The 19881-nt window shown below is 37.5% G+C and overlaps 1 protein-coding gene across 4 annotated transcripts in view; it reads left to right on the forward strand.

Annotated features, from left to right (window-relative positions):
• cnksr2b (connector enhancer of kinase suppressor of Ras 2b) overlaps window positions 1–19881 on the forward strand; it is a 42908-nt gene that overhangs the window by 12644 nt on the left and 10383 nt on the right. The window contains exons 3-18 of one of the 4 annotated variants that reach the window (XM_083565358.1): window positions 2332–2534; window positions 6755–6842; window positions 7824–7865; window positions 8788–8907; window positions 10492–10551; window positions 11914–11982; window positions 12156–12302; window positions 13293–13426; window positions 14079–14266; window positions 15534–15623; window positions 16327–16532; window positions 17146–17194; window positions 17281–17456; window positions 18388–18461; window positions 18569–18640; window positions 18764–18831. In XM_083565358.1, coding sequence (XP_083421484.1) covers window positions 2332–2534; window positions 6755–6842; window positions 7824–7865; window positions 8788–8907; window positions 10492–10551; window positions 11914–11982; window positions 12156–12302; window positions 13293–13426; window positions 14079–14266; window positions 15534–15623; window positions 16327–16532; window positions 17146–17194; window positions 17281–17456; window positions 18388–18461; window positions 18569–18640; window positions 18764–18831 — 1786 coding nt within the window. Of the gene's footprint in view, window positions 1–2331; window positions 2535–6736; window positions 6843–7823; window positions 7866–8787; window positions 8908–10491; window positions 10552–11913; window positions 11983–12155; window positions 12303–13292; window positions 13427–14078; window positions 14267–15533; window positions 15624–16326; window positions 16533–17145; window positions 17195–17280; window positions 17457–18387; window positions 18462–18568; window positions 18641–18763; window positions 18832–19881 lie in introns of all 4 variants that reach the window. The other 3 variants (XM_083565357.1, XM_083565359.1, XM_083565360.1) reach the window with 3 other exon arrangements.

Raw genomic sequence — 19881 nt, forward strand, 5'->3', positions numbered from 1 at the left:
GCTGTGGGATTTGATTACTGGCTAGTATCCCCTACATTAGTGTCCTTACAACTTTCCTGAGAACACCAGTGACTGTTGCTAATGCAGTGTGACTCACCACAGAATTGCTAAATGCTGACTGGCTGCTGGAACTATCCACATAGGGGGTCTTGCCTGATATCAAAGCCAGTAGCTTTGATGGAGCCAGGAGCTTTTTTTTTTTTTTTTTTTTTTTTTTTTTTTTAATAAAAAAAAGTTTAATATTCTGTGCACTGCTGAAAAACTTTCAGTCACTCGAAAAAAAAATTGACTGAAATACAATGATTAATGATTAATATCCCCTTTAAATCCATGCCCCCAACCATGTACACCTCCAGTTTGAGCTAGTTAGAAAGAAGAAATGGATTAACTGGCAACTACAGATGCCTCCCTGTCCTGAAATGTTGGATGTTTGTGGAACACTTTATTTGTCATTTTCTTGGATAAAGGCCCTGCAACTGTGACTGCAGTTTTCCTTTTTTTAAAAGTACTTACTAGTCAGGAGACGTTGAAGACGTTGATATTAGCCAAATATTAGCAAAAGTCTACTGATCTTTAAATCCCATGTCTTATTAACTGCTGTAGCCCTCCACACTTTTTTTACTCTCTTGTGTGCTCGTTTGGAAATGAGGACAAGAATGAAAAAACAATTGACAAGAAAAGCGCATGAGCGTGGGAGAGTCGATGAAAGGGCGGCAAGAATAGGAATGAGGGAAGAATAACAACAAAAACAAGGAGTGCTTGAGAAAGCAATATGCTTGTGAATGATCAGGGTTTGCAAAGAATAGAGAATGAAAAAACACATGAGAATGTGGATGTGCCAGTTTGGCCTCCCGTTCATTAGTCATGTGCTTTATCCTGGTTCCTTTACTAAATCCTGGTATGCAATGCCGTTTCAAGTTGGACCAGCGTGGCACGATGTACTATTATGATTACTCATTTCTTTTCCCTTAGTATTGAGTCTTTCACATGCCTACAGGGGTTCGCATTTGTGTAGCTTTTTGGGTGTGAAGTCATGTTGTGCACATGTACAGTATGATGACAGCCAACATTTATCAGGGATGGTGGTGGTGGTGGGGGTGGGGGTGCTGGGGGTGGAGCTTGCAGGTACTATGAAAACAACGAATTAGTAAAATTCCCTCCATAATCCCTACATAAAAGTGATCCTGTGATCTTCTGGTGTTGCTGCTCTGCCTGGAGTTATTACAGGCTTTCTCATGCATCCATCAGTGTATACCCATCTGTGAGACTGTGTGATCCAGCATGGCTGTTAATTTTGCATGAGTAACTCTTGAACTACAGTCTGTTCGGCAGAGAGAGACTGTTGCTAATCACCTATGTTATCTATACAACACTTCTTTAGGAAGCTTTAGGTATTTTAACATCACATCAGCATCATAACTCATAAGTGTCGGCCTTGCTATTTTTTATACGATTTCTAGAATCCATATACAGTTATATCATGAATAAAGGGATAATTTCCACAAACTTCAAATCTGGTTGGTGGAATGTTTTACAGTATGTAGAAAATGTCACAGGCTACCATTGCTGCGATTGCTTCATCTTTAGGATATAATGTAATGTCAGACACAAATACTCTACAGATTTCCTGACAGCTTGTACAAACTTTTTTTTTCCTGCAGGCAAAGTGCATTTACATGATCCGAATTCGAAATTGGCTTGAAATCATTGTTCAGGTTATTTCATCTTTCTTTAACAAACCTTTAAAATTGTTCTCAGAAAATCATATAGGCTTTATAATGAAAATGGAAGGTAATAAATACAAAAACTAACAACACTGTTGTTTTGAAATAAAGCTTCCTAGTATACTCAGTCACAGAATATAGAAACCTTGACAGAAAACTCTACAGGGCATTCTTAATCATTTTCTTTGACAGTTTCTTTCCCTAGTTAGTTTATCACTACTGCTCCTGTCTGTCTATTCCCATCGATTTTTCCTCTCTCTTCCTGACCCCAAGCTTTATTCAGGTCATCGTCCAACTGGAAACAAGAAAAATGATTCATAAAATATATTGTTAAAAATAGAATGAAATATACATTGGTGGTTGTCAGTATACATTTTTGTGGCATGTACATATATGTAACTATCAATGCAGGATATACAGTGGACATGGAAATCTTCCTAAATATTCTATAAGTTCTTTAGTAATATTATGCAAATTTGCCATTGTGTTTTGTACATTTTTATGTTTTCCTTTTCTTCTTAGATTTACATGAGCTATATTATGCCTTTTTAATTTTCAAATGTAACTTTTCAGTGATTCTGTAACTGATTCTTGTGTCTGTTGTCAGAACTATGGTCTAGAGACAGAGAATCTGAAGACTCTGTCCCATAAGCTCAACGCCTCTGCTAAAAACCTACAGAACTTCATAACAGGTCGCAGACGAGGTGGTCACTATGATGGCCGAGCAACACGCAAGCTCCCGAATGACTTCCTCACCTCCGTGGTGGATCTAATAGCTGCTGCAAAAAGTCTACTGGCCTGGCTAGACAGGTCAGCTCTGCCCATACACCACATTAAAGCACAATTATTTATAATCATGTCTGTACAATGTGTTATCAAAGCAATCTTCATTTTTTTTCTTATCTGTTGCTACTCATGTAATGCGATTTTTACCAGGTTAATGACACTTGTGTTCATTTTTATTATGTAAAGTGTATGTTGTGCAATCAGTTGAGAAACAAGTGCAAAACAAAAGACTGAAGCGCTTACATAAAGGCGTTTGGATGAGTTGGCCTAGAAATTAGTGCGTGAATCAGCTTTGAGCTTAAAGCTTTGTTTGTGTTAGAGTGTGTGCCCTAATATCACTCTCATTCCAGCTCGCAGTTAGACACACCTCCTCGTTAGTTTAAGCCCCTGTCTCTTCTGCCTAAATGCACATCCCCATAATTCCAGAGAGCAGATAATTTCTTGCTTTGTGCCCCTTAATTATGGCTAGCCAGGCAGGATCTCATGCTTATTCGGCTACTGTTTACTGCTAATATAATGCCAGCAGGAGTTTTTACTGTTTATAGGCACTGCCCTTACAGTAAGAATTTCACGGTATGAAGATCCTTTGGTGTAAATGTTTTTTTGTCATGTACCGTAAGTTTCAGAAATGTACAAATAGTGACTCATTGTGTTTTCCCCTTTACCACTTTAAAATAGATCTCAGCAACATAGTTTAATGCTCAGATAGGGCAAAATTATACACTGGAATGTCAAGGATTGAAACGGTTAAATCGCAAACAAAATGACAACACAAGCAAGTGCCGACTGTTGCCATGGGAACCACAACAATATCGGAGAGACGGGGAAAGAGGAGGATGGTTAGGTTTGGGGTTATGACAGATAGATGTGTGTTCAAATTATAGTGCAAATAACAAGATGTGATACAGTTTAATAATATACCTGCAAGCTGGCTATTTGGTATATAGAGCCTTGGATTTTACTCTTTGTTTTGTTTAGGGATTTTTATGTCCATATGTCTAGTTATTGCTGTTTTAAGGTTTTTCACTGAAATCCTGTCATTATAGTTCTCTACTGACTTGTCCTCACTGAAAATGGGCTCTTCTAGTGACAAAATGGTACTTACTGTAATGGCTGTGATTTGTATAATTGCCACCACACACTGAGCTCTATTCTACTGGCCTGTCGTCAATAAAAATGTGCAGTGGTTCAAGAAAACACCACAGTGTTTTCTCAGCCTTTACTTTGCGTTCTCTCTATTTCTCATAAATGCACAGTTTGCCATTGAAGTAATATGTCTTTATTTACTACATCTGTAGTACAGGGTTATTCAAAAAGAATGAACCGATTTCATTACGCAATATTTTATTAAGGAAAAGTAATAAAAACTCCTTGTCATTATCCTAATGAGCAGAGGAGTGCTTGAGATTCCTTACAAATTTCATTTGGTCACTGACTCATTCCATGACGATGCTTGAGAACTGAAGCAATGCGTCATGATATCAGTTCATACTTTTTGAATAACCCTGTATATATGCAAAACAATGAACAATCATTTAAACATGTCCATACTGAGTGAAAATAACAGAAAATATGTTTAATAAAAAAAAAAAAAAAAAAAAAAAAAAAAAAGAAAACCACATAGTGGAACATGAAGGGTAGTTGATAAATTTTTATAATAAATATTTTAAATGAGACTATATACAGGTAGTCGTCGACTTACGACCACGATTGGGACCGACAGATCGGTTGTAACACGATTTGGTCGTAAGTAGAGTAGGCTATATGTACAGTGCTGTGAAATTATGTTGGAAGCTGGTACGCACTGTCGTACGCAGCGGCTAGCGATCAAATGGTCGTGAGTTGCATAGGTCGTAAGTCGACGACTACCTGTAATGCAGATTCTATTCAACTTCAATTATAGCACATAATGACAAAAGCTTTCCTTACCGTTTCTTTGGAAGCAAATTTCTTATTCAATTCATTTGTCTGCACAAAACCACATATCAAATGTAGATAATTATTTGCAAACCTAATTTAGTGCTACACAGCAAAGTATCTTCTTTAGAAATGTTTGCTTAAATATTATTTTCTGCTTTTTTGTGGAGGTTTGTGAGCCCACACAAGTCACTGCAGGGAGAGGAAACAAATAATGATTAGGAAATTATGAAGCTGTGTCACCCCAGCTACTTCAACTCAAGCTTGTCCTGAAATCCTCTGTGGTAAATTAATTTCCCCAGCTGTAACGTATGTCATATAAATATTCATTGACATACACTTTGTAGCCAGAATCTTGTGAACACCTGACCATCACACCGATTCAAGCATTTTAAACAGCCTATTTCAGATATAATCTCCCTTTGTTCTTATAATAGCCTCCACTCTTCTAGGAATATTTTCCACTAGATTCAGGAGCATGGCTTTGTGGAATTCTGCTCATTCAGCCACAAGAGCATTAGTGAGGTCAGGCACTGCTGTCAAGAGATGGTCAGTGGGGTTGAGGTCAGGACTTTGTGCAGCCCACTTGAGTTCTTCACATCAACCTTGACAAATTATGTTTTCATAGAGTGTTTTTTTTTTTTAGCACAGAGGCATTGTCACGCTGGAACATGTTTTGGCCTATTAAAACCAATGAATGAATCTTGTAATGCAAATGCTTACAAAAACATTCAGTACAATTTTGTGGTAACAGTGTGGGGAAGAAACACATGGGTGTCATGGTCTTTTGACTACATATTTTTGTCCTTATACTGTATAAGGATATACATTATAAGTTGTTCCATCAGCTGTCCTCAGACATTTCATGAGTTTTGACCTTTGGAGCTTTTTCTTAGTGTATAATTAAAAAATTCTTATTTATTCAAATTCACTCCTATTAAGTCTGTAATCTAAAGCGTGGTGAAATGCATATCTTAGGTCACTTATAATCTCAGGAATAAAATCTCTTATAGGCTAGTATTATATATGGCTTGGCTTGCAGACTGGCTTGTTCATAAGGGTGAGTTGGGCAGAGCCTCAGGCAATATCAAGTGTTCAACAAAATTATCCCCACTCACAAGTCCATAAATCTGAAATTTCAGTAAAATATTATTTATCTACATTCTATTTGCGGCATATGAACTTATCCAGAGCGAAGTTATTTCATTAAAACAGCTAAGCTATTGAGGGTTAAGGGCCTTGCTCAAAGACCCAGCTGTGGCAGATTGTTGTGTCTGAGACTTGAACCCATGACCATCCGATCAGTAGCCCAACATCTTATCTGCTGATCCCCCACTTCCTCATTTATCTCTTCAGAGTAACTAATGATTTTTGTAAGGTGATTTTCCATTGTCACCTTTCTATACGTTGCACAATGACACTCAGAGCCTTGCATACCTTTATTGTAATGCACCAAGTAGTCAAAACTGAGAAGTTCAGTAAGCCCCAATAAAGGCCCACTGGGGCAGGATTTTGAGGAGGAGCGCAGGCATCACAGTTAATGACAGCATTGGCAGGTTTTCTGCTAATAGGGCATTTTAAAAATAATCTACAGCTGCCCAGATCTGGTTCATAGCAAACAATTGGAAATGAAATGTAACAAATACCCACAAATAAAGACAAAGTGTAAGACACAGTGTAATTGATTTACAAAACTATCTCCATTCTAAGATACATTTCCAAGAATGGGAGAGTGAAAGGCAGATTATGGAACAGATTGTACCAGTGTCAGAAATGTGTGTGCACCATGCAAAGACTGAGAAAAAGAAGACAAATGTTCTTGCGGGACCTTTGTTTCTTTTTTCTTTATTTTTTCTAAAACCAACTGCTAAAACCTGCTGTATTAAACAAAGATGAAAAAATGGCTAAACCAGCTCAAAATTAGTTGTTGAACTGTATGAATGGGTGACAATATAATGCCAACTCTCAGCTGCCTTCTATGGGGTCTCTACAAATTCCGAACGTGTTATAGCCTATCAGCTTATTTTGTTTGAAACTATGCCATTATTATTGTTGTCCTTCCCACAAAAATCTACGGTCACAAGATGCTGCTGATTAGTTGGATATTGTCAATAGAATGATTTTACACTATTATGGAAATCTTTTTTTGTTTTATGTTTGTACAGATGTGTTTTTCATGTTTAAACAATGCATTTAAGGGTTAAAATCCCAGTTAACTTGTAAGCATAGATGCGCCATGTCATGAATCTTTGAGTGTAATTTCCTTTTAATGAGGCTGTGGGTAAGAGTGATCTACTGGTTAATTCCAGGTGTCACGTCTTCCTCAGGTCTCCTTTTGCCGCAGTGGCCGATTATTCCCTGACCAGGAACAACGTGATCCAGCTTTGTCTAGAACTAACCACAATCGTGCAACAGGTACGCAACACCGGAGCTACAGCTCGCTCAGCTTTCTCAATCTTCTATTTTTACTGACTTTGCAAAGTATTTTAAATTGGCAAGATTTTTAAGGGCACAGGTTTGCGAGTGGGATGATTATTTCAGGCCAGAGGATTCTGTAGAAGGAGGACAGAGATGTTCTTTCTCACTTACAGCTCTGTGCTCTGGACTGAAATAGTGTATCTGCAGTATGGGGCATGATGACAGCCAAGTTCCTGTGGGAGGAAAGAAAAACTGATGTCCCAGAACTTTTGCATTTTAGAATTAGGCCATAATGGTGTGCGTGTATGTGTGCGCGTGCGTGCTTGCGTGTGTGTGCTGGAGATGCCTGGTATTTTTAAAACTGACTGACATGCATGTTGTGAAAATATATGTTATATAATAATCCTAATTACTGCAAGGCTTCGGCTAAGCAACACTCCAAATTTGTTGCCTGTTAGTTATAAAAACGTTTTAAAGCTGGACAGCGGAGTTCCACTCAGAATGTGGTCGCCACCACCCACATAGTCGGCTCAGAGTGGTGCAAGGAAAAGAGAAGGTGAGGTGAGAAGAGAAAGAAATGAGCAAAGGAGGTGTAGAGGAATAAGCGCAGGCATAGTGTGGGAGGGCTGACTCACTTACACCGCACTCATCTGTCTGAGGAGGAGAGGGAACTCAGGCATCGCCTGCACCTCAGAGATGATTTGGCTACAAGACTGGCACCAGCACACATACTGGCCTGCCTCACTTGCTTTCATTAGTAAATGATTAGGATTTCCTGTTGGCTGCAGGAGCATAGTCAGTTCTACTTGTATTTACAGATGCATTAAAAGTAGTATGAAAATGTATAACTTTGCATATAGACACATCTGTGATATAAATTTTTCTTACCATGCCCCAAACATGTCTTGACTGCTTTTGCAATATGCAGAAAATGTTGATAGATATTATGCAAATGTTTTTGTTCTTCCTTTTTTTCAGGACAACACGGTGTATGAAACGGAGAATAAAATACTGCATGTGGTAAGAGAAGAAGTATATGTATGTCTGTGTGTGTGTGTGTGTGTGTGTGTGTGTGTGTGTGCGTGTATGCATGCTTGTGTGTGTGTGTGCGTGTGTGTGCATGTGATTTAAGAGCTCTGCAGCTCATCTGTGCCACACTGCAGTGCTGGTCAGGACACCGCTGCCCTCTTCTGCTATAAATACCATGACAGAACCACGTGCCTTCTGCGAGAGACAGAAAGAAATCTTTAGCTGCTGCACCAAGGATTTTCTCATCTAACTATTGTGTTTTCATTCATGAAAACACAATAATTTGTGACAAAAAGTGACAAAAGGGAGATGGATGAACAGGTAACGGTATGAGGACAAGTCTGTGGTAGCCTGAAAAGAGATGTAATGATGTAATGCAGGCAGTCTGTCTCATGACGATGCTGCGATCACACAGAATCTCTTATCCTCAGCACAGATGGTGTTGAGGGGTGTCACAGTGACCATGCAGTCAAAAGCTAAGCATATTGCAGCACAGCAAGGGGTCTTGATTGTGGCAGAGGGAGAGAAAGAGCTAAACTGCTCGGTTTATCAGCTGAACAAGCAAAATGACTATTATCACATGTATGTCCATATAATCATATAATTTAAATTTCACATATATAAAACAATACCAGATTATAATTTATATTTAATTTGTGTTTATTAGAATGTTCTTTATATGTATTATTTAAGAAATCTTTACTTTTTAAATTGTGAAAATGCAGGGTTTAAAAAAAAACTAAGCTATTAAAGGTTATATCAAGGCTATATTTTATGTGTTTAAGGTTATATCATAATATATGATGATATGGCTAAAAGTCTAATCAAAGCTTTTAAGAGAATGAAGTTTCTTTCACAATTTATTTTCCTCATCTACAAACAATTTGTCTGTCTCTTGTCTTTCTCCCTTTAGTGTAAGATGCTCTCTGATGTATGTGACCATATTATCACACTCTCCTCAGACCCTATGGTATCCCAGGCTGCTCACCTGGAGGTGGTGCAACTGGACAATATCAAATCAACAGAGGGGCTGGTGGGTGTCAGGACCCACTTTGTGCACTGTATTTTGCATTTAATTTCTTATCACTTTCACTGTGTATTATGGTACAACCATAATTCCAAAAAGGTTGGGACACTGTGTAAAATGTAAACAGAATGCAATGATTTGCAAATCTCATAAATCCATATTCTATATATCAATTCATATTCATATTCAAAACAAACAAACAAAAACATGTCGAATGTTTAAACTGAAAATATTTATAATTCTAAAGAAAAAAGTTTTGATGGTTGCAACAGGTCAAAACAGGCCATGTTTACCACTGTGTAGCATCATGTCCTCTGTCATATTTAGACAGGCCAGTTCAGCACCCGGACTATTCTACTATGAAATTTTGCACAAATATACAAGGCCTTCCTTAAAAAAGACATTTTCCGGATGGAAGCATTTGTTGCTCTAAAACCTGTATATACTGTCCAACATTGATGGAGCCTTTCCAAATGTGTAAGCTGCCCATTCCATAGGCACTAATGCATTCCCATACCATCAGAGATGCAGCGTTTCAAACTGAGAGCTGATATCAAGCCAGATGGTTCCTTTTCTCTCTTCCTCTTTTCCATGTTCTGTTGAGAAAAAAATTAGATTTGCAAATCAATGCATTCAGGTTTTATTTACATTTTACACAGTTTAAACTTTTTTGGAAATTTGGTTGTAAAATCTGTATAGGTGTTTCTGATGTGTTTCTGATTATAATATACATTGTTTTGATGTACATTTGCCCATATCTAAAGCACAGTTATGGAGTCATGAACTATGTGCCTGTCAGTCACAGTGAGTTTTTTATACCTGTCAGTACCAGTAAAAAAAAAAGGCAAGGCCTCTATGCTTAATAGTTACAATAAAAAAAGAAATTGCCTATGTGTCCTCGATTCTTAGGGAAGGAATTGTTGCCTCTCTTCATGTTAGTTACTGTAAAAGAGGCATGACTCTTTGGGTCAATAACCCCCAGTGAAGGAGGCATGAACTCTGTATTTGTCAGCCCCTGGAAAGGGAACATGCCCATTATGGTAACTCATTTTATTTCACAAGTGTGTGTGTTAGATAGCCCAGTATCTACCACGACAATCAATAGAATGAAGCATTTCCTGAAAATAAATGAATGATATAGTATGTAATAACCAGTAACAAATTGTGTCTAATTTCACTATATTGTATTTCAGCTGTAAATCATATTATATTAAAATGTTGACAGTCACAGCATGACAGTCCTAATGTCACAGAGGCAGAGCTACACATTCCTACTCATAGGATGTATGCTGCATGTAGTGGCTTAGGGAAGCTTAGAGCAGTAATGCTCACGCCCACACATGCACGTATATACCAACATATACACAAACATAGAGACACACACTGCAGCACTTTCTGTCAGTGCTGAATGGAGACAGAGCAAAGGCAGATAAAAATAAACCAACTCTCAGACACACAATGTTTCCTTCTCCCTCTACCCATTCTGATGCTTGTGTATCAAAGTCTGTTACAGTGTGCAATTGTGTCTATTGTCTGTGTGTTACAAAGATTTTCAAGTAACTCCTCTGAAATGTTTGTGCCCTTCCTTAGGGCATGTACATCAAGTCAACATATGATGGCCTACATGTCATCACAGGGACCACAGAGGGGGTAGGGGCCCACTTTTTAAACAATACTTCAGCAATGACATACCTGCCAGACAGGTTAGGCTTTTCAAGCTGAATTGATAACGTTGTGCTCACACTGAGACTAATCTGTGACATGTGGAGGTAAAAGATATAATATGAAATAATATGAGCATGAGAATAAAATGTTTGTCCTGTTAGTAGATATGTTACAGATGAATAACTGTGTGAATGTGAAGTGAGGAAAAAACAAGTGGATGAGATGTTTGCTTGTTGTAATGACTCTAAATACACTATATTGACAAATGTTTTGCTTTTTGAGCATCGCAACCCTAGTCCCAATTTGCTCTTATAATTCCCTCCACTCTTATAAGATGTTCCACTAGATTTTTTAAAGGCCAGTTTAATTGTTGTTTAGCTTCAGGTAAAATAATAATTTGTTTTTGTTTGTTAATGTAATATAAAAAAATATATATTATGTTTTTAAAATAATACTTTTACAAAATATTTGTATGTATTTGCACATGCAATTATTATTTTAATGACACATTTAGACATAATTTTGCATTTTCTCTGCCATGTATTTTGCACTTTAAACTAGAAAACTGCTTATTTATTTATTAACTAATTTGTTCACGAAAGATGTGTTTCTCAAGACATGCAGACACTTAGTATTTCATGGCATTAACACAAAAGATAAATACGCAGCCAGAATTTGTAGTTGTAATTAAGCTTTTGCTATAAATTAAAATTCTTTAATTAAAGTGTACTTTGGCATGTGGATGCATTCTGAATACAATTAGAGACCTCTTGCCCCCCCTGGCATATTACTGAGCTTCAAATAAATGGTAGGCACAACAAATTAAGTGAAACATGGGTGCAGTTTTGGTATTTGAAGAACACACATAAGGCTTATGAAAACACTAAATGGTGCACAATCATTATGATATCATTTAGATGATTTTACATCTCATGCATGTTTTAAGATTTTATTTGTCACAAACATAGTACATATATACAGAATATAACTTGCAGTGAAATGTGAACCTGATCAGCTGCTCAGAAAATTGTGCATTAAATAAAAGGGACTTTAAATATAAAAGAAGTGTGTGTGTGTGTGTGTGTGTGTGTGTGTGTGTGTGTGTGTGTGTGTGTGTGTGTGTGTGTGTGTGTGTGTGTGAGAGAGAGAGAGAGAGAGAGAGAGAGAGAGAGAGTAAAGTGGCCATTGAAACACAATGTCCCTGTATGGAATTGTTGACACACCTGATTTTTCATGAATTTACAGGATATGCAGAGCCATGAATAAAACCCCTTTATATAATATATTTTTATCTTACCCTTTAACTTTTTTTCACTGTTACTCATTCTGTTTCTTTATCTACTTCAGTCTCCAGCAGACCGCTGTAAGAAAATTCACGCCGGCGATGAGGTCATTCAAGTCAATCATCAGACAGTGGTTTGTCTATTGTTTATATTTTAACTTAAGCATCTACTGTGTTCACTCTCTGGGTTTCAAGTGCCACACAAAACACACATTTCAAACATACAGTACAGTTGTTTGTTCATTCATGCATGGCAATGAGTTTGTAACAGATTTTTAAAAAGCTGTGTATTTTTGTGGGTGTGTAGGTTGGCTGGCAGTTAAAGAACTTAGTCAACTCTTTGCGTAGTGACCCAGCTGGAGTGTCCTTAACACTAAAGAAACGTCCTCAGAGCACTCTCACGTCCACTCCTGCCTTACTGAAGAACATGAGATGGAAACCCCTGGCCCTACAGGTACTTCTTGGCTCTGTGTCAGTGGATAGAAGTGTTGTTTAAGTGGTATGTGCAAATTTATGATCCACAGTAATCCAGCCCGTTGTATTAAAAGTCATCTCTCCACCCTAAGGGCTCGAACCAACTGGAGCGCATGGCAAAATTTTCTCCTCCTTCTCCTCCTCCTGCCTTTACTTTACTTTCTTTACTTTGATCTATCTTTTTAGATAATTCTGCATGTCTTGCCTGTTTTGTAATTCAAAGGAAAATCTATTTGTGTTTTTTGTCATTTAAACAAGCAGAAAAAAATCACCATGTCAGTCGTAAAAAAAAAAAAAAAAAAAAAAACCTTTGTGTGTTGAACATGTTCTCACTATATTGTGTGTACAATATTTATTGCAGTTTCTTTTCCTTTAAATGTAATTCCAATAAATTGCTATAAAAGGCGATTGGAAATCAGATTAAATGTCAGTATTATCAGATTAAATGTCAGAATGGTAGCACAGTGAACTGTAATTTTCTGTAAAGAAGAGTTTATATAAAAAAAAGCCAGTACCCAATGAAGTGTCCATATTTTGAATTATAATATGGGATGCTTTTATATATACAGTATATCTATACTCGTAGGGGTTACATTCTAAGACCCCTTGTGAGTAACAGTAACAAAAAATCGCAAGGTTTTGACTCTCTCCTTTTGATAGTTCCTTTTCTCAAGTGGAATTGTACATTTACTGTACTGTAAACTTTACAAAAATTGTGAATTACTTGTCATAAATGTTTTATTTACTACTTTAAATGAATAATACAATAATAAAATAGTTTTACAAACATTGTTATGTAATTTATTAGTACAAACTCCAAATTTTCCAGCCACTCACGGCTTCTCGCGAACTATCAGATACATGACAAACAGGATGACAGGATGCCAGACACAAATGCAGATTGTACACAGATTGTGTGTAAAACGTATAACAGCATGATGTATATTACAAAATAACATTCTTCCTTCAGCCTGTCTTTCCAGCAAGCCCCAGCAGCAGCGCAGCCACACCCACCAGCACCCTCAGCACACCATCCAAGCGAGACAGCTGTGCCCTACAGGACCTCTACTTTCCCCCACCACCGGACGAGCCATATGCACCCAGGTAGACACACACACACACACACACACACACACACACACACACACACACACACACACACAGACACACAGAGGAACATACACACCCCTCATATCCAGCAGGGAAAAAGCCTTATATGGAGGAACATTTGCAGACTGCATATAACATACTGATAGGTAAAGAGTATGATGGTGATGTGGGATTTATCCATATGAGGACGTTGCTCCTCATTATCATAATTAGATCAATTTTTCTAAAGTAAATTTGTCTCTTTTATAATGCTTTTATAATCTGTTTTAGCAGCATATCTGCAGGTGGTAGTTTAGTGGTTAAGGCACTGGACTGTGGATTTTAAGGTTGCGAGTCTAAATCCTGGGCCCCTGAGCAACGCTTTTAACCCCATAGCTGCTCAGTTGTATGAATGAGATTATTGTAAGTCGCTCTGGATAAGGGCATCTGCGAAATGCTTTAAATGTTAAAAAGTGGAAATGTAATGATAATTTCACCTATCTTAAACGCTACATTTGAGGTATTGTGTCTAGGATTTACCATTACATCTATGGCACTAGACAAACTATAAACACAGTGCAATAGACAGAATTTCACTTATTGCACAATATTCCCGAAATGCACCCATGGAAAAGAGAAGCACTAAACACTTTATTTTTCCTTGCAGAGAGGGCACAGCCAGTGACACTTCACAGCATGAGGTGGCTAAGCATTCTGAGTCGCCAAACTCTTTTCTCGACCAGGAGTGCCGACGGCAGTTTCCTGTGATGGAAGAGGATGCGGTTCTCTACTGCTATGAGTATGATCCGAACCGTGGGCCTCCTCCTGTGCGCAGGGACGGCACTATGACATATGGTACGTGCTTTGAACTTCTGTTGACTCAATCCAGATTGACATGGCTTGGCTTGATGCTATGGATTTTGTACCCCTTTGGCAAAGCTCTGGGGTTGCCTTTACATGTGCAGCATTTAGTTGTTTAGAACTTTTGAACCCTGGTGCTTTTTTCCACTTGGTGTGGCGGTTTTGGCAGGTGAGGATACTGCAATCACATTCGTGCACAGACCAAAATAACTAGTCTGAAAGAAGCATTCTTCATACAGATCCAAGTGAACTGTAGGGTTTCGATTTCTGTGTTTTGATCTTGAATCGACCCGCGTGCAGGACATGAACAAAACACTTTGTATATTTTAGGTTGTAATACTCTTGGTAGAAACGAGCTGCTAAACTGAGCCAAACACAGGCATGGCATCGCAGAAATGTGATGCGTTCTGAATATTTGGAATGACACAAAAATGCTGGATGTGATAAACAAAATCTATTCATAGAATGATATAATCATCCCTGTTCTTTGTTTTTTGGATCATATATTGTGATTTCTAAGCAATGAGAACCTACACATCCCTTAGACACACTGTTTTATTTGCTTTTCGATTTGTGGTTTTAAAACTCAACCAAATTATATGACATACAACTAATTATTCTTTTCTTTGATTTAGAGCCAGCAAACAACCAAAGGATTAAAAAGAGCAAAAGAGTAAAAAGTGTTAAAGTGCTCTGAGTTGATTTTACAATCAAATTACAACTGACTAATTTGATCGATTTTCTCGGACTATAGTCCACTGCTATAGTCCACTGCTTATTACTGAAATGGAAGCAAATCGGGTAAAGAAAACAAATGCAAACAAATTAATAGCAAAGTTAGTTTGAGAATGTTCAAAGTGATTTTTATGCTGCCACTTAACCATTGGCTTTGTGTTCTAATGCTGTTAGGAAACGCAAAAAAGGCCCGTTTTTGACTTTAAAAAGACAGCATACTGAATGACAAAAAAGGAACAAAGAACTTTATAGTTGTATGTCTGGAATTTGGATTGAATTGGATTTGAACCCACATATTTCTTTCTTAAATTAAATTGGAAAATTGGATTATATCTGCTTTTTGTCATTCAAAGTAACCCTGATTGAACATTTCTGGGCCACACTTCTCCAGATAACATCCCGTTCTGATCCCTTTATAGATTTCCTCTTTATCAGAAAAATAGGTGCTGTTCTGTACTGTGTGAGGTGCAGTGTGCTGATTAGCGTGGTGTGATTCTGATTCACTTCGTCGGTATGTGTGAGCCAGGAAGGCTGAGGCCCATCTCAATGCCGGTGGAGTATAACTGGGTGGGCGACTATGAAGACCCAGCCAAGATGAAGAAAGAGCTCAGGAGAGGTGGGTGAGGGAGGAGGGAGAGACAGAAGCAGTAGGAGGGCAGCGGGTGGTTGTTTTTTTGGGACCTAAAATATAAATAATGATTTGGATTCCTCCATCCAGTTCCCTCTGACCCTCGTACTTCTTCTCATCGTGCTTTGTAATTTGTGGTTTTTGCTCTGTGTCGATCCTCCCTCCCTGCCCTCTCCCGTTTTCCTCAGTGTGCCTCGCTATTTCTTTGCATGAGTGTAATTTTCTTTGTCTGAAGAATTCTGAATTTTGTGCTTCCCCATTGCCATGGAAACTCTTGGCAAGATGCTGGTATTTGATTCACAGAGAAAGGCTGAATGACAAAGTGAGTTAGTGCAGAGAGAATTCAGTCTGTTTACTCACATTTGGAGACTGTAGGTATCAAGGATAAAGTTTCAGATTTACGTCATGTTTACAAATGATATTGACAGTTGTACACTGACATTAGGAATTCTACATTTGTGCAATAGAAAATGTACATTAGCGAAGGAGAAGAGAGTAAAGAGGGAAAAAGGCACCTTTATAAGCCAGGAGTATGTAATTATTTTTGGTTATTAGTACACAATAACTACTTATATCACCCATCAGTGGCTTCCGATGCGATATGCAGATTTATTAGATTTAACATGGCAGTGGTGTTTCTGCACATTGCGATAATTCATGATAATTAATTGTCACATCACTGTGCACACAGAGAACTCCATGATTCGTTATGTTGGAGAAGATAAGGTGGGTTCTGAAGAGTATGCAATAGCACGCAGCAGCAGCAGACGGAGCAGAAGGAAGAATGAAAAAGGAAGTAGCCCCGCCCATTACGCCTTGGTTCCAGCACTTCAGATGGAAATGCTAAGACAGGAATCAATAACCACACCCACCTCAGACACCTCCTCCATTTACCTTGTGAGTGTAACTAAAGAATGATTTTATATTCTAAAAATTTGACTTATTTATCTAACATGTAAAGGAATTACTCAGTAGTTCTGGGCAAAGTAATGTCTACCACATTGTAGAAAAATAGAAACAAAATAGAATTCAGCTATAACGTTAATTATAATGCCAGCCATGTTTCCAACCTCCCGAATAGAATAGAATAGAATAGAATAGAATAGAATAGAATAGAATAGAATAGAATAGCCTTTATTTGTCACCTGTACATTACTGTATCATGGATGACCCTGCGCTTCTGAGCAAGCTGGGATATGCAAAGAAATAATTTCACTGTGTTGAAATGTATTTTTAAATATATTTATTCTTTCATCGCATATCAACAGACAACTTCCTGAAGTTTAGAGCTGCTAGGAGTAATATGCATAAATAAACGATATTATAGTTTTATTATGAACAAATACACATTATTTGTGCTATTAAAAAAACTATATATATAAAGTGATAGATAAAGTGATTAATTTCAAATTCAGACCTATATTTTTGCAATGATTTTAGGTGAAATTGTCACAGTTTGTTTTTCATAAATTATTGCTTATAGCATACATGGGTGCATTATTTTTTGCAGACATTTGATCAGTCTTCAGTGCTGACCAAGTCCAAAAAGAAATTGAGAGGTGAGACACATGAGCTTGATTTAATCGCACATCCCAAACTTTTACATATATAAATAGCTTCTTCTTTCTCTTTTGTCTTTTTGTAGCTGGTTCACTATCATCTATCAGTAAGCGTAGAATTTCCTGTAAAGACTTGGGACAGGGAGATTGCGCCGGTTGGCTCTGGAAGAAGAAGGATGCCAAAAGCTACTTTTCTCAAAAGTGGAAGAAGTACTGGGTGGTGCTAAAAGACACCTGTCTCTACTGGTACATCAACGAGGAGGTGAGGGTTTGATTAAAAATATCAAAAGTCTTTTGAGAATATTTAGAAGGGTCTGCTTGCAGACTGCAGGGTTGTGTCTTTGGGTGATGGAAAATCATTCACATGAACTCATACATCTGCATTCATTTCGGTATATGGACCCAAGACACTTGTCTTGTTCATTTTGATCTTCAGTACCTAAGTTGCTTGAACCCCTGCAGCTATTAGAGGGTACTATTAGATACTGAAGGTCATAATGAACAAGACATTAAGAACATGCCCAAAGAGTTTTGTTGTAATACGCCTCTGGTACCGGTGTCTAACAGGTGCTCACAAGTAATTGGCAGATGACGGCCATGTTTTTTGAGATACACAAATATCCTTGTAAAATCTTATGGCACATTGGACAGAGACATTGTGTACCAAGGCTCAAGTCGATCAGATAAACGTTTGCGTAGGTATAGCTATTTGTAATTATTTCCTTGTTTAGTGATTCCAAGAGGCAAAGTTATGCAATTTTTTTTCTTTTACCAAAGATTGAACATATAGACACATATACAAAGTTTTGTGAAGATATCTCATAACCTTTTTTTGTTTTGACCCATGGTTTCCAAGCATCTGAAAGTTCTGAGCCTACGATAAAACTAGTATGAGCTATGGCAAAAAATGTGTGAAATAAAGTTTTTTCGACTGTAGCGCCCTCCCTTTTGCCAACTGGGTTGATAATTTGTCATCCTCTCCCCAAATTGAGCTCTACCATCTGGCCACGTTTCAACTCTCTATGCCTTACAGTTTAGTCTGCACAATCAGTTTTAGGGGAAATATTAATAATAAAAATTATATTAATAATAAAACAAAACAATTTGTACAATAACAATAGGTTTCCGCATTTCATGCTCATACTGAGATCTCAATAGTTTCTCAATTGTTGACTGTGTTTGTGTTTCTGCAGGACGAGAAGGCCGAAGGCTTCGTCAGTCTCCCTGAATTCAAAATCGACCAAGCAAATGAATGCCGCAAGAAGTTGTATGTGTTTTATATTTTAACTTTGGATTAATAATCATAATTGTTGGCATTGACAGTGGCATCTCCAAGAGATTTTTGATGATTTTTATGTATTTTCTGTATTAAAGTGCATTTAAGGCATGCCATCCTAAGATCAAGAGTTTCTACTTTGCAGCAGATAATGTCGATGACATGAACAGGTAAGACATAGTATAAATCCCACTATAACAGCACATTTAGTAGTTCTATATTTCAGCATTTTGGCAGAATGTAGCAGCTTTGCAGCTGATTGTTTTTGTTTTGTTTTTTTTGTCGACACACAGATGGCTGAGTCGATTAAACATGGCAGCAGCAGCTCACTTAGAACAGGAGAGGATTCGGCAGGATCATGGTGAGAGGATGCCTTTACACTTTAATGATCATCTCAGTTACTCTGGTCTATGTGGTCTTGACTAAACAGTGTATAAACTTTTCTATAATCTATTGAGTGTATTGGATGCTTGAAACATTCTCCATGTCTTTTACCAATATTTAAATTAGTTTGATGCTCTGAAACATTAAAGTGTGACAAACATGCAAAAAAATAAGGAAGGGGGCAAACGCTTTTTCACACCACTGTATATATGTATATATCTAAATAACTTGATGACTCATGCAAAAAAAGGCATTAAATAAAGTTAGCTAGGTGTATCTTCTATTAGTTGCAGCATAAATTGTATTTTTTTTTTTTGTACAATTACAGAATAATTTGTAGTCATTACTGAATAATATGCTTTAAATGAACTAACTGAAAAATAGCTGAGGTTGTAGCCAGTTGTTTAGGCCCCTCTAGTGGTAAAGAAGCTGCCATCTAGATTCTTACTATCATAAGAAAATAATTGCAACAATATCAACAAAAGCTGAACGTCACCTTTCAAAGTAATGAATTGTCTATCACCATGGGAAATTGTAGCTTTCACTGGGTCATATGGAGCACGCAATAACTAAACAGACACCTTTCATCAGGACTTTTATAGCATGACAAATCTCCTGATGAAAACTGGCTAAGTACTGTTTTTGGGACATCACAAACACTAATTCCAATAATGCACAATAAAATAAAAAAATATGGCAACAATGCATAATAATGTGATATAGGATTAGTGTATTTCATTAACATTTTAATACAGCATTTCATGTATTACAAAAATTAATATATTTTGAAACCACAATTTATTTTGCGGACACAGTGGCTTAGTAGTAGAATTTTGGTCTCACAATATAACCCTAGGGGTTCAGATTTTCTTGGGTTTTCTCTGTGTACACTGGTTTCCTTCCAAAGTCCAAATACATGTACACTGATTAGCATTTTCAAATTGTCCAAGTATGTCGGTGTAATTGTGCCATGTGATGAGCTGGCATCTTGTCCACCCTTGTGCCCTGAGTCCTTGGACTGAGCTTC

This window comes from Silurus aristotelis, assembly GCF_946808225.1.
Source record: "Silurus aristotelis genome assembly, chromosome: 16".
NCBI lineage: Eukaryota > Metazoa > Chordata > Actinopteri > Siluriformes > Siluridae > Silurus > Silurus aristotelis.